The sequence below is a fragment of the Protomyctophum parallelum genome (assembly GCF_964188405.1).
Source record: "Protomyctophum parallelum genome assembly, chromosome: 14".
Lineage (NCBI taxonomy): Eukaryota > Metazoa > Chordata > Actinopteri > Myctophiformes > Myctophidae > Protomyctophum > Protomyctophum parallelum.
The window spans coordinates 6,998,670-7,013,118 of NC_139709.1; the positions used below are offsets into that span (position 1 = coordinate 6,998,670).

At 40.3% G+C, this 14,449-nt stretch overlaps 3 protein-coding genes across 3 annotated transcripts; all 3 read left to right on the forward strand.

Annotated features, from left to right (window-relative positions):
* Positions 1–5,477: 5,477 nt before the first annotated feature.
* On the forward strand, positions 5,478–7,652 carry LOC310870082 (interferon-inducible GTPase 5-like). Its single transcript, XM_083781115.1, has 2 exons — positions 5,478–6,041; positions 6,856–7,652. Exons 1-2 carry the CDS (start codon positions 5,492–5,494, stop codon positions 7,500–7,502), a joined length of 1,197 nt encoding a protein of 398 aa, XP_083637241.1. The 5' UTR covers positions 5,478–5,491; the 3' UTR covers positions 7,503–7,652.
* Positions 7,653–11,064: 3,412 nt separating this feature from the next.
* LOC310870216 (histone H2A-like) lies at positions 11,065–11,448 on the forward strand (the record flags this gene model as incomplete). Its single annotated transcript, XM_083781307.1, has 1 exon — positions 11,065–11,448. One exon carries the CDS (start codon positions 11,065–11,067, stop codon positions 11,446–11,448), a length of 384 nt encoding a protein of 127 aa, XP_083637433.1.
* A 2,281-nt stretch (positions 11,449–13,729) lies between these two features.
* LOC310870718 (histone H3.2) lies at positions 13,730–14,140 on the forward strand (the record flags this gene model as incomplete). The annotated part of the gene is made up of 1 exon (XM_083781997.1): positions 13,730–14,140. One exon carries the CDS (start codon positions 13,730–13,732, stop codon positions 14,138–14,140), a length of 411 nt encoding a protein of 136 aa, XP_083638123.1.
* Positions 14,141–14,449: the final 309 nt, after the last annotated feature.

Here is a 14,449-nt window from a genome sequence, read left to right on the forward strand (position 1 = left end):
TATTTTATAGAGTGGTTTTATCATTAAGTGCTTTGCATATATATGAAATGTCCTGTTTATCACCTTTTGCCTCATTATTTTATTTTTCTATAATCCACTGATCAATAAAGATGGCTCTGTTTGTTATATATTTAAATCCCTTGTCTGTGGTCCGTCCAGGTTCTGACATAGCTACAATTTATAGCAAACATAGGAAACCCACTTTTATTACAATATCAGGTCTAGTTTATATAATAATCCATTTTTAATATGCTATTAGGATGACCCTAAGGGGGGGAAAAAACCCTTGAACGATGTATTTCTCTTGCAATCTGTTTTGGGTCAAATCTTAGACTGACTGGGCCTATTCAATTATAATACTACTAGGCTATACTGACTGCACTGCAGCCGTGCGGCCGCTAGAGGGCGCCAGACACCTGCTGTACTGTAGGTGTGGTTGTCACACAGAGATGCTGTCATTGAGGACACCTCTGAAACAGATGTCATCATCTGTCTTTCATTAACACGTTGCTGATGAACATTTGGGGGCTTTTTTATTTATTTTGTCTGCGTTAATATCGTCCTGACATCCAGGGTCAGATAAGGAGCTGTGGTGACCCCTGGGACGTGAGGAAGGGTCAGATAAGGAGCTGTGGTGACTCCTGGGACGTGAGGAAGGGTCAGATAAGGAGCTGTGGTGACTCCTGGGTGAGGAAGGGTCAGATAAGGAGCTGTGGTGACTCCTCCTGGGTGAGGAAGGGTCAGACAAAAGAGAACATCATGTCTCAGGTCATTACTAACCTTTGCAGCCTTGGGCGTTTTCACTTTCGTTTATAGTCAGTGTGGTTAATCATTGCCATATTGAGAGTGCTACAGGACACAGTGCTGCTGCTACTGGCATATTACAACTGTAGTTTGACTCTGAGTGCTTCATTGTGCCTGTTAGCTGTTCAGAATCTGAATCACCTTTGTTGTCACATCTTTTTTTTTTTATTACAGGTGAAAAAGTGGGTGAAATTTGATTTTGTGCATTCTTCCAAGAAATAAAACAAAGACAGGGAAGAAGAGAGGGGGGTTGGGATAATTAAAGCATGATGACATTTAAGAGATTTTCCCTTTATGTCTATTGTGTGGTATTATAATGGTTGTCTATGGTGTGGTATACAAAAATGGCCATAACTTGTTTTCGTGATGTTTCCGGCAGAGCAGGCCTCTCATTCTGTGGACCTTAATGACCAAGTGAATAGATAGAAATCACGCCGTGTGAAGTGAGGGGCGCTAATATATTAAAGTCTAACTCATGGTCACGTTGATTAGGTGATGTAATGGAAACGGAAACGCAAACATTAATTCCATTAACAATACAAAGACAATATGACGTAATGAGTAAAACAAAAAATTACGTAAGTTTTCCCTTCATTGTCAATGGCGTTTTTTTTAAACATATTTTGAACTTGTGAAATGGGACATTCTGCAATATGAATACTTTTACTCTTAGTAGCCTACTTACTTCCAACGAAGTAGTTCTAAATTGCATTAAACCTGTATATGTCACGGTCCGCTCCTCGGACCGTGAACTTTGACTGTCCTTATTTCGTTTTTGGACTATAATATGTATTTCTGTCATTTATATGTAGGCTATTTGCTCATGTATTCCTGACTGTTTCTCGTTGGTTTTGGTTTTCTGTTACTCTGTTTGTTGCCTTAGTTTTGTGTATCTTATTTTGTATTCTTCCTAGTGTTTCCTGTCTTCCTAGTTACTGTTAGTTACCTTGTCTATCCTACCTTGTTATTTGTCAGTGTTTCCACCTGTGTCCTTTTAGTCCCATAGCCTATCCTGTGTTTGATTGTATTTTGAGTTCACCTGTGTCCTGTTACCCCTTTGTTTTCGGTGTGTCCTTGTTGGTCCATATAGACCTCTGTCAAGTGAGTGTATATGTTTTGCTGTGCCTTTGTTTTGCCCTATCTTGGATTATTGAAATAAACACTTTGTAGATAGTCTGCTTTGCATCCTGTTGCCTGCTTTTGGGTCCACCCGTAATGCATTCCTGACAGTATATAGGAGGGGCAAACGCACATAAAAAGTACCGCATGACATCACAGGTCCTGTCCAATTTTGGGTGACTGGCTCCCTGGCTTTTGATTGATTGATTATTTTATTAGACAATAACAAATGCTAAACAGTACATGGTACAGTCAAAGCACATTTATCCAAAAGGATAGCACCGAAAAAAGACCTTGCGGTCTTGTTTCCATTCGGGTCCCATGCATTCATTCACAACACAATGACAGTAATCGAGATACCTCAAAAACATAACTATTTACAGGTGTAAGTACCAAAAAATCGAAATACAAATAAATCACTCGGAGGGGGGGGGGGGGGGGGGGGGGGGGTTAGGAAGGTTGGGGGGTTTAGGGAGGTTGGGCAGTCATCTTCTCTCCTTTTGACCCGCTGACATTGATAGGTGATTTTTCAGACCGGTTTTAAAGGAAGCCAGTGATTTGTTTGTTTTGAGGGAAGGGAGCAGCTGTGGCTGCTTGCCTGCCCTGGCTGCTTGCCTGAGTTATTGTGTGCACGCCCCTGGCTGCGTGAATGCGCTTTACAGCAGATCAGGCCGTTTACAAGAAATGCCCCCCTCCCCTCACACACACACACACACACACACACACACACACGTGGGCGTTTCTTGAAAATGGCCTGATCCTCTGCAAAGGAAGTCCACACACACACACACACACGTGCTTGGAACTCGACAAGTGCTGCAGGATACAGATCACGGGTACAGAAAGCATACTTCTCCATACTGTATATGGCGATTGTCAATTATTGCAGACACTGAACAGAATTTTCCCGATGCCTTATGTATAGCTCTCGGCTTGGGCATGCCTGCAATCTGCATCAGGCCCTCACGGCTGATTTATGGACATTACAGAGGCTTCCAAATATGAACAGTAAAGTAAATGAGAAAAAGTGGTTGCGCATCAGCAATGGTTTTCAGTGGATGTGCTACCTTTTTGGAATTTTTTAAATTCCTATTTTTTGATGAACACAAGTAGTTTACATTTGTAGCCAATCTGTATAATATAGCATCCTTGAAAAACCCGGTCGATGCCAAATTTTGCACACACGCTCCCTGGATGCCAACGATGAAACTCTTCCACAAAATTTCCAGAACTGCCTGTTATAGCGCTACCAGGAGGCCGACTTTTTATGAAACAATTATTTTGATATTACTCCTCCAGATTCTGAGCAAAAATACCGCAAATTTTGCAGGATTGGTTTCCCATATTGAACAAAAAGCCTCAAATCATGAACGCATTGTGCAATTTACGTGAAATCTTTCACAGACTTTCCAACTAGGCTGAGGAATATATCCCACCCTTTTCACATTGGCCTGTTATAGCGCCACCAACAGGTGCATTTTTGCAAAACCTATTTTAGGAAAAGAATGCCTCAAATCATCCAATTGTCATCAAAGGCTTAAGCAGAAATGGCACCCTTTTCACATTGGCCTATTAAAGCGCCACCAGGAGGCCACAACCTGACCTGCCCTGGTGGAGAGGAGACCTGTGCCCCGAGGGGCACTTTATCTAGTTTGACATTCCGTTTCTCTCCAAATTTGAATGTGGCCACTACTGTTGGCGCAGCCATAACCCCACACAGGTTCATCCCGATGTTCTGGGCATCTTTGTAAAGTTAGTGTTAGTAAAATGCAGGTAAAAGAGTAACGTTTGAGCAGACTAACATTAGTCACTTTCCCATTAAATGTAGTAGAAGAGTCGACTGTTTACACCGCAGATATGTTGTCTCCGCCTAGGAAATGCGTTGCCATGAGACCCGTTTCTGAATCGGTCTATGTACAGTATACACTCCTAGACACACTTCACTCTGCATCATTAATCAACGTGTTCAGGGAGAGCAAACATACGTTTTAAGGCCAGCCTAAGGGCATTGCCTGTCATGAGGCCACTGAGCAACCCATGGTGACAGTGGACCTGACAGTTAAGAAAGCTTATTAAATTACTAGCCTACCTTCATTCAAGGCCATCGGACCTATTCCATTTGTACACTCTCACAGTTAAATTAACATTGGTTTTACAATATAAATTGGGGAGATAGAAATGCCATTAAATGGGGGTCCGTAGAGTCAAACTGGGGGTCCTTGAAATTAAACGGGTTGAGAATCAATGGACTCGCACCTTCCTGCCTATATGTCTCAAACCGCCCCTCGGGTCTTCCACTGCTGGCCTGCTCGCTGTGCCTAAAAAAATGGCAACTAAACAACACGGTGAAGCAGCTTTTTGCTGCTAGGGGCCGACTGCGTGGAACAAACTCCCACTGTACCTTCGACAGGCAGCCTCTGGAGACATTTTTAAAGCACAGCTTTTAAATCCTTGTTATTCATGTCCTCACTGCTATTATTTTAATGTTTCCCCCTCCATTGCTCTGTAAGCACTTTGAGCTGCATTTCATGTCATGATAAATAAAGTTTATTATTATTACTGCTAGAGCAGTAATTATGGGGGATAATTAGTGTCAATTTGGGGGTCCTTGGCATGTAGAAGTTTGGGAACCAACCACTGCAGTGAGGGTGTGGGCATCCTGCTAGAGATAAGCAGAATAGTACAATGTTGACTCTGCCCTTTCCACACAAGGACAGTTTGATCTCGTCAAACTGAAACTGAAATCACCTGAATTGTTGCACTGAGCACTTCACAATGAAAAGCTATCATTTGATTGGTCATGAAGGAATCCACCTGCAAGTGTTAGAAAAAAGTACTCAATTGTTTTACTTATAATTTAATGTATCACTATAATGTAGAACTTACTCCGTTACAAGAAAAAGGAATAAAAAAATGTACTTGAGTAAAAGTACAAAGGTTTTGGCCTCAAAATGTGTACTTAATGTACCAAAAGTAGAACATACTCACTATGCAGAATGTCCCATTTCAAGTTTTCCATGTATACAAAGCTTTTGAAATTAAATAGCAGATCTACAAGCTCACAATGCATCACATTGTGAGCTTGTAGATCGGCCGAAATGTATATCGGGCTGTGTTTTGTAATAATAATAATCAAAGTAACTATAGTAACCAAACTGTATCAAATAAATGTAGTGGGGTATTGGAAAATGGAAATACTCAAGTAAAGTGCAAATACCTCAAGATTGTAATTCAGTAGGCTACAACACTTATAAGTAAATGTACTTTACTCCACTGGGTGGAACCATGAAGGACTGCCCCTCGAGTATGTAAGGAGATGTACTTTACTCCACTGGGTGGAACCATGAAGGACTGCCCCTCGAGTATGTAAGGAGAATCTGAGACTGTTGCAACTCCATAGACCTAAAGCCTAGATTTCACAGAATAACTTTTCTTCCGTCTCCAGTCTGGTTACTCCTGGTCCTCCACAAGGGAAAAAGGAATCAATTGTCTTCCATCTGTTATTATATTTTTCAACTTTATTCAACTTTTATTTTTTTCTTTATTTATTTTTTTACACACAATTATTATGGCTAAATTTAATGTGGATGAAGTAAAAGCCATGAAAGACGCCTTGGAGAATCAGGACTCGGCCTCAGCAGTGGCAAAGATTCAGGAGTTTTTAACAAAGGTAAACCAAGTTCAGCTGAACATCGCCGTCACAGGGGAGTCAGGCTCTGGAAAGTCATCATTCATCAACGCCTTCCGACGTTTGAGGGATGATGACCCAGGCTCTGCCCAGACTGGCGTTGTGGAGACCACCAAGGAGCCAAAAGCATACCCCCACCCAGACTACCCAAATGTCACATTGTGGGACCTCCCTGGCATTGGTACATCTACATTCAAAGCAAACCGATACCTTGTTGATGTTCAATTTCAACGATATGACTTTTTCATCATTGTCGCATCGCAACGCTTCAGAGAATGTAATGTTGAGCTCGTCCGTGAGATTCAGAAAATGAAAAAGAACTTCTACTTCATACGCAATCAGATTGACACCGACATTAGGGCCGAGAAAAGGAAACGTGGATTCAATGAGAGAAGTGTACTGGAATCCATCCGACAAGACTGCATCAAAGGTTTGGCTGTTTTAAGTTCTGTTAGATTACACTAAGTATGCTTATAGTATTTAAAATCGTCAGCTGCAGCTGCACCAGATACCATAATTATAGTCTGTGACGAACAGTCAAAAAGTTAAAACATAGTTTTTCCTCATCTCTAAGGCCTCCCATACATTACATTGATTGATTAAAAATACTTTACTACAAAAGTGGTGAAATATCTACAGTATCAAACAGATTAGTTTTATGTTGACTTCAATTGGTATTGCTGGATTCAGCAGAACCACACCTTTCCTACAAGCCCTTATATGTGTGATATGTGTTATGACAATCCATGGCAGAGTCACTACAAAGTAAAAAATACATTCTTCATAGACTTACATTTCCGCCTATTGTAATGTGTTCAAATTACTATACATTCAGATATTGACATTATTATTTTCCTAGAATGTAGAGGGATGTCCTGACTCCTGGCAGACCTGGCTTCATGTATGCCAAGTTGTAAACCTCTCAGAGCTTCCATTGTGAATCTACATGAGTTTAATTAATCCCCAGACGGACAGGCCTTATTTTTAATTTGGGGTGTATAAATGTATATATCAATTTCACAATTTATGCAGTAAAATAGTTGTATTTAAGAATCCATTTCATGTATGGGAGGCATGAGGAATGAGGTTGTGTTTGGTCCTACCTCCAGCACTAATAAATAAAACAATTTTAACAAATACAATAATGCAAGTTTTAGAGTCTGATTAGAATGTGAATAAGTGTGTTTACTTTGTTTACTGTCTAAAATATTTATATTTTTTGTCTAATGTTTCATTTATTGTAGGGCTTGGACAAACCAAAGTAGCCAATGTATTCCTGATCTCCTGCCATGACCTTGGTCTCTACGACTTCGACCGGCTTTTTCGCCACATAGAAGAGGATCTCCCTAACCAGAAGAAACATGCGCTGCTCCTCGCTGTGCCCACCATCACCATGGAGATCCTCCAGAAGAAGAAGGAAGCCCTACACACACGCATCTGGAAGGTAGCAGTTGTGTCTGGTCTTGGGGCTGCACTGCCAGTCCCAGGCCTCTCAATCGCTGTGGATTTGGGCATTTTGGTGACAGAGATTAAGAGCTATTATAAGGCTTTCAACCTTGATGATGAGAGCCTGCAGAAACTTGCAGACAGATCAGGTGTGCCAGTGGAGGAGTTGAAGGCTGAAATGAAATTTGCACCACAGTTTAAGTTTAGTGAATTTGGTCCCAAAGCGGTTTTACAACTTCTTGCTGCCTGTTCAACATCTGCGGCTGCGGAAAGTACTGCTGAGTATCTATTCAGCCTGATCCCTTTATTTGGTTCCGCTATAGCAGCTACAATGTCCTTTAGCAGCACATACTATATGTTGAATAAATGTCTGGATGACCTGGCAACTGATGCCAACAATGTTCTGATGAAGGCACTCACGGCACTGTCTACTAATGCAGAGTGAAAATTATGGCAGTGGGGAATACAAACTTAGCTAGCTTGACAATCTGAATACTAAATACTGAAATAAAGCTTGTTGTTCATGATTGTAACAACATGAACAACAGGACACGCTTGGTGATTAGCACATTCATTAATTAGTTTATCACATCAGTTAGTAGGAGCTATAATGAATACATATTTTGTTTTCAATATATAATTAGGTGCTTGGTAAGAGTATGTCACTGCATTAATACCTTTAGTTAATCAGGTCGGCACATTGAGATGAAAACTATACATTTTCCAAGAGAGACCCGAGCAGTAAAAAAATAAAAAGCTCTCTTCAAAATGCAATACATAAACACATAATACTTGCAACTGGGGCACAGCGATCATATAACATTATTATACAATTCTTACTGAATTCAAAAGTACTTTTACATTGTGTTTCATTTGCTTATTTTATTTTATTGTATTTCTTTCTTAATCTTTTAGAGCACATTTAATTGCATTGTTGCAATGTGCACATGCCTTGTCTCGCCTTGAAGGGATCCAGAATATCACTTGTTCTGGAGAGGCTTAAGAGACCTTTACCAAGAGGTCAACAAGATACAATTGTTACATAAATTTATTTTGAGGGTAGACCCTCAAAATTGACATGCTAAAGTCTAATAGCCATAGGGTAATTGTTGAGGGAGGCAGCCTCCTATGCTAACATTTGGTAGCTACGGGTTAAAAGTGGCTGTGCATATTCGCCCAGATAACCTTTGAATTCCAGGCTAATAAATCGTTGATACTCCCGTAGCAGGAGAGGCATATTTAATGTACTCAAGTAAAAGTACTCAAGTCCAAATTAAACTATATATAGATTGTAATGGATTAAAGGGTTGTAAACCTTTTTAGACGAGGAGCATATTTAAACTTTATATTCAATGTTATAAGGTTCAACTGATAAACTATAATACTATATAAATGAACCTTTTACAGAAAATCACTTTAGGGTAAGAGCTGCAATACAATACTTAAGAAGGAAAAGAGTAGAATTACTTACAGCAGGAAAAATACCAAGACATGACACAATGACGAGTCAGCACACACACTCAGCGCATCCTTTTTCAAAAGATCAATGTATATTCGCCATTATATGTTCTGGGGAGCAGAACGGACTTTACAGAACAGCATCGTGAAAATGTCTCCCCCGGACAATATCCGGGAATACATTATATAGGGCTGGCAAAACAAAACAAGAATGACATAGGAAGCAATTCATTTTGGGTTCATAGGCTAATAAAATTGTAATATTGGCGACCCCTATTGCGGGGAGGTCTCCTTAGTTGACGTGGCCACTCACACTTCTTGGGAATTCCCAGGAAGTATGACGAATGGGAAGTGAACCATAAAAGTTCAGAGGTTATCAAACAGTGACTTACAGCGGCACCTTAAGTTGGGAGGACAGTGTTGGAGACACTGGAGAAGTGTCTGCCGCGGCGAAGGTCGAAAAACATGTTGTTTCACAGAGGGAAGCAGTCAAATCAAAACAATTCTTTATCTCCCGCAGGCTAGGGGAGAGAGAATGTTACTAAATCTACACATGGCAACCAGATTAAAAGGGTCAAAAAGGTCAAAAGGACCATTCACCCATAAAATATAAACAAATTATCTATCAACAATGTTTTGACAAAATGTGATACTCAGGATATTTTGTTGTAAATCTGTGGCAAGGCAAATTCCTGGCATATGTACTTAATACTATATAGATTAATCAGCAGACTGTGACATTATTTCAGAGGGAAGAATCTGGTCTTTATTCATTTGAAAAAAAAAAAAAAGACAGTATAGTGCCATCTGGGAAATTAACGGATGGGTTAATGCTGGTGATGAGCCAATGATACTCCTTGTCCTAGTCTTATTTTATTTATTTTTACTATTTTAAAAAACGTTTTTTAATAGTTCAACTAGCCGATCTAAATCGACAGATTGGGAGCTTGTAGATTGGCTGTTTTAACTATTCAAAAATGTTTTTCAAAATAGTAAAAAAGGCAAATAAGTTTAGGGATAAAAGGATTAGTGACATAGACGAAAATAGAGCCTAAATTATTCTATCTACTTAAATTCTGTTAACTATTATGTTGACTATTATGTTGATGTGACTCAATGATGTGATGATTAGACTGTACATTACTGCACTAATCTATAGGTATGTGAACAGAACAATATGGAGGAAATCTATTTTATGTAACATCTGTTCCAACTTCCTAGTATCTGGGTGTTATTATTGTAATGATGCCAACATGTGCATTTTTTTCTGTTTAAAATCAATACAAATAAAACTCCAGAAATAAATGTGAGTTCTCATTTATCACAGTGAAAGCCATCTGTCGTCAGTTCAGAAACATGTTGTCAGTTATAGCCCTGTAGAAAGTGTAGGCCAAAAGGCTCAAAGTCTCAAATGTACTATATTTGTAAAACATTTTAACAACTGAAATCACTTGATTAAAGACGTTGTGAAGCATCTTGTTGAGTTCAACACAATGGGACCATGCCTCCCCTCCCCCACAGGGTGGAGCTGGGGAGCTGTATGTGTGGAATGGTGTAATATTTTAAATTAGTTTACATCTTGTCTAACCTATGTGTACACATGCAGTCAAATCCTCAATGTCAATGAATCCATTTGAAACCGAAGAGTTAAATTGTTTGCCTGGCATGAAAATCCTAAAAAAAAACTAGAGTTACTTTCAGAGCGGATGTTTGATACATTTTCCATCCCATGTTCAGAATAGTTTTATTATTTTTAGTAATAACACAATGCCTGTTTTGTGGCATTCCAAACGACAAATATGCATTATGTTTATTTCATTTGAAATTACATGTCCCTTTAACACCATTTAAAGCCAGTCTAATAATATTGCTGTCTGGCTGCATACTAATACCCTAGAAAGGCTTGTACAAATTATTCTAAAGTGTGGAAATCTAAATGGGCCTTGAATATTTCATATTATAGCCAGGCACTGAAATCAATGCAATGTGGCACTACATGTAGGCTAAAACGTTACGGCCGCAGGGTCTTTACACTATGCACATACAATGGCATATAATGCTTAATACTTACAAGCATATGATAGTGAGTTTAGGCAGTGAACTACTTCACCTTGTTTAGGTGCAGTCTGCTTGGCTCTTGCCATTTTATCTCTCTGTAAAGGAGTTTATTTTCTAAGTTGTAGCAAAAAGAGAGCAAACTACTGCATTTTATCCCTATTTTCTACAGTCTGATTTGATCTCACTTGCTCTGAGAGGCAGCAGTGCAGCAAACACACTTTTGTGTGTTGTTGAAGATGTGTGTCAGGAACCTCCCTCTTTGGGAGGAGTCAGAGTTTACACTGGGAGGAACCGTTCACACCACTAGAAGTGATTGGTGGGAAACTCTTACACACTCAGCCCGCGCTCTCATCCGTCTCTATGATTGGTGGGGCGCACAACCCCACGCAATACTTTACTAAACTGAATATATAAAAGGTCTCGCACGCCTCTACTCCAGCGTATTTCTTCGAGTGCTTATTATTCTAGTAATAAACCTAACCTAATACAAAATGAGTGGACGAGGAAAAACTGGAGGAAAGGTCAGGCAGAAGGCTAAGACCCGCTCATCCCGTGCCGGGCTCCAGTTCCCCGTGGGTCGTGTCCACAGGCTGCTGCGTAAAGGCAACTATGCCCAGAGAGTCGGTGCCGGCGCCCCGGTCTATCTGGCGGCTGTCCTCGAGTATCTGACCGCTGAGATCCTGGAGTTGGCTGGAAACGCTGCCCGCGACAACAAGAAGAGTCGTATCATCCCCCGTCACCTCCAGCTGGCCGTCCGCAACGACGAGGAGCTCAACAAACTGCTGGGTGGAGTGACCATCGCTCAGGGCGGTGTGCTGCCCAACATCCAGGCTGTTCTGCTGCCCAAGAAGACCGAGAAAGCCGCCAAGAAATAAACCTGCTTCATTTCGACTGAACAAACCACAAAGGCTCTTTTAAGAGCCACCCACTGTTTCAATATGAGAGTAATTTTTAACTCATTGACGCACATTAACACAGCTATGGGTGAGTGGCTCTCTGCCATATAACGAACTTAATCGGGGATGTAGACTGTAGACAGTCAAGTTGGTGTGAATTCAGGCCGTTAGTCAATTTAATACAGAGGCACAATAGAACAGTCGACGACAGCGTCTCGACTCCTCGCATCCCACGGTTGCGAGCTCACTTTTTATATACTTTATTGAAAATTGTCCAGGTTAAAAATGTTTATGCAAAAATGACATTGACAAGTTACATATATACACATAAGTTGCAAAACAAAAATATCCCTGTTTGATGGAGAGGTTTACTATGTGGGTGATGATTGGAGCTATAGAGATGGCCGAGGCTCTGAGAAATTTGGAGGGAATATTGTCTTGGCCTTTTGCCCTTGTGGGGTTGGAGGGCACTCAATTTCTTCTTTTTTATTTTAAAGGTATATTCAGTGATTTCACTTAATTCAAATATCACTTATTTTTTTGTTTTGTTGTGATAATCCTCCCTACTATAGAGTGTGCTGACCATATAAGGAGTTCCTCCCTGTCCCCAGTTAACCCCTGGGGGTCAAAAAACCTTATGTTTCGTCTTTGACTCTCTATCCTGATTGGACGAAAGGCTGGGTTCCACAGCCAAAAACGAAACCTAAGGTTTTTTGAGTGAAATCACTGAATATACCTTTAAGTACCTTTTCAGTTGTTACCATAACTAGTTTAAACGTCTTTACACCTAGGTTTCTGTAGAAGGTTTTAATGTGCTCTACACCGAAGAGCCCAGAGTGGGAGGGCAGTTTGTTAACCAGCGTTGTTGCTATGTTTGTTTATTGTTTATAAGGATCCCCATTAGCTTTTGCCTTGACAAAAGCTAGTCTTTCTGGGGTCCGACACAGACAAACATTTAACAAAGGCAATACTTACAATTGTTTACAAACACAAACTCAAAATAAAACATAGTAAAATAAAATATAAAATAAGAAAATAAAAAAACATGAGAAATAACAACATAGCAAAAAATCACTTTCAACACATTATACATTTTAATTATTATTTTCCCAGGGTTACTGCAGTATGATTTACATAAGGTGTTCTTTTAACTTGATTTTAAAGATGAATTTTGTATTTGTATTGGTTATACACTTTGGTAGTGCATTCCAACCTATTACTGCTCTATAGATAATAGAAGATTTAAGAATATTTGTTCTTGGTTTAGGTGCCACCAAAACACCCGAACTGGCTTGTCTAGTCATATGGTTATGTTCGTCTCTGTGTTAACTGTTCAAAGAAATACTGTGGTTTTTTGTCCATTAATACATTTCTGAAAAACGTACGAATATGTGAATGTAATCTATTCTCAACAGTAAGCCATGATAGATTTCTGTGCATTTCTGCAATGTGTGTCCTGTTGGAACACTGGAGACCTAATCTGGCAGCTTTGTTTTGAGCTTTTTGTAATTTATGTATGTCTGTTTTTGTAGCCGATGACCAGATGACTGGGCAATACTCAAGATGTGATAACACTGGAGCTTGAATTACTGCTTTCCTAGTGTTATGTAGCTAGAACATTTCCTGGTTACGGCAATACTTCTTCCCATTTTATATTGTCAATTTGTTTAGTCCAATTAAGTTTAGGATCTAGTACCAGTTTTGTAAAGAAGATTCAAGTAGTTGGCCACATCAAGTTTGTCAGTGATGATGAGTCATCATACACCGTTGTATGTAGTCATAATGATCCTTTATATTACCCTACATTGTGTCACATTGCATGGATTACAGTGCCTGGCTTTAACACAGACAGTTCTAGTCCACAATCAACACTTTTGTGTGGTACAATCACATGTGTCCAAAGTTTGACAACATTAACATGTTGTGATAACATATAACATATAATGTGTTAATTATACATTAAGACAAGAAACGTCCACTTATTTTTTACACATGTGTCATGTGTTATTTTGTCACAACAAGTAGAAATGTTTATTTATTATTTCATATTTTTTATTATTACAGCAGCCCCAGTCCAGTTGACGTTTGTATAGAGCCCCCCTCCAATCGGTACCAGTGATGCCTATAGTACCTCCCCAAACGAGGCGGTTCCTGATCACTGACCAATCAGAGGACGACGGCGTCTCCGAGGCGCTAATAAAAGGCAGCAGTTTGCCCTTTAGAAAATATTCTACTACTCGCAGCTTTGACAGAATAAGCAATGGCAAGAACCAAGCAGACAGCGCGTAAATCCACCGGCGGCAAAGCGCCCAGGAAGCAGCTCGCCACCAAGGCAGCCCGTAAGAGCGCGCCGGCGACCGGCGGAGTGAAGAAGCCTCACCGTTACCGTCCCGGTACAGTGGCTCTGAGGGAGATCCGTCGTTACCAGAAATCCACCGAGCTGCTGATCCGCAAGCTGCCCTTCCAGCGCCTGGTGAGGGAGATCGCCCAGGACTTCAAGACCGACCTGCGCTTCCAGAGCTCCGCCGTCATGGCTCTCCAGGAGTCCGCAGAGGCTTATCTGGTCGGTCTGTTTGAAGACACCAACCTTTGCGCCATCCACGCCAAGAGGGTGACCATCATGCCCAAAGACATCCAGCTGGCCCGTCGTATCCGCGGAGAACGTGCTTAAACTCATCTGTCACTGTCCCATCCCCAAAACGGCTCTTTTAAGAGCCACCACATGTGTAATTTAAAGAGCTATTATCCTTTGATATTGACTACTTATGCACTTAAAAAACTGACTTTACAATGAGCCAGAAACTAATGAAATGGTTGCGTTTGGTAATGTGTGCTGACCAAAAGTCTGCCATTGTTGCACTATCTAACTTGGTACATACTCAATTTATAGTGTATGCAATACATTTGCAAAATATGTATATAGTGACTGTTAATATGCATGAATAATTCAGCTCCAACCTGTGCTGCAAAACTAGCAGTT

Excerpts from the sequence above, each read along its gene's own strand:
- LOC310870082 (XM_083781115.1), top strand. The coding sequence starts at position 5,492 with ATGGCTAAATTTAATGTGGATGAAGTAAAAGCCATGAAAGACGCCTTG. Across the intron at positions 6,042-6,855 it reads CCGACAAGACTGCATCAAAG|GGCTTGGACAAACCAAAGTA; the intron begins GTTTGGCTGTTT and ends CATTTATTGTAG.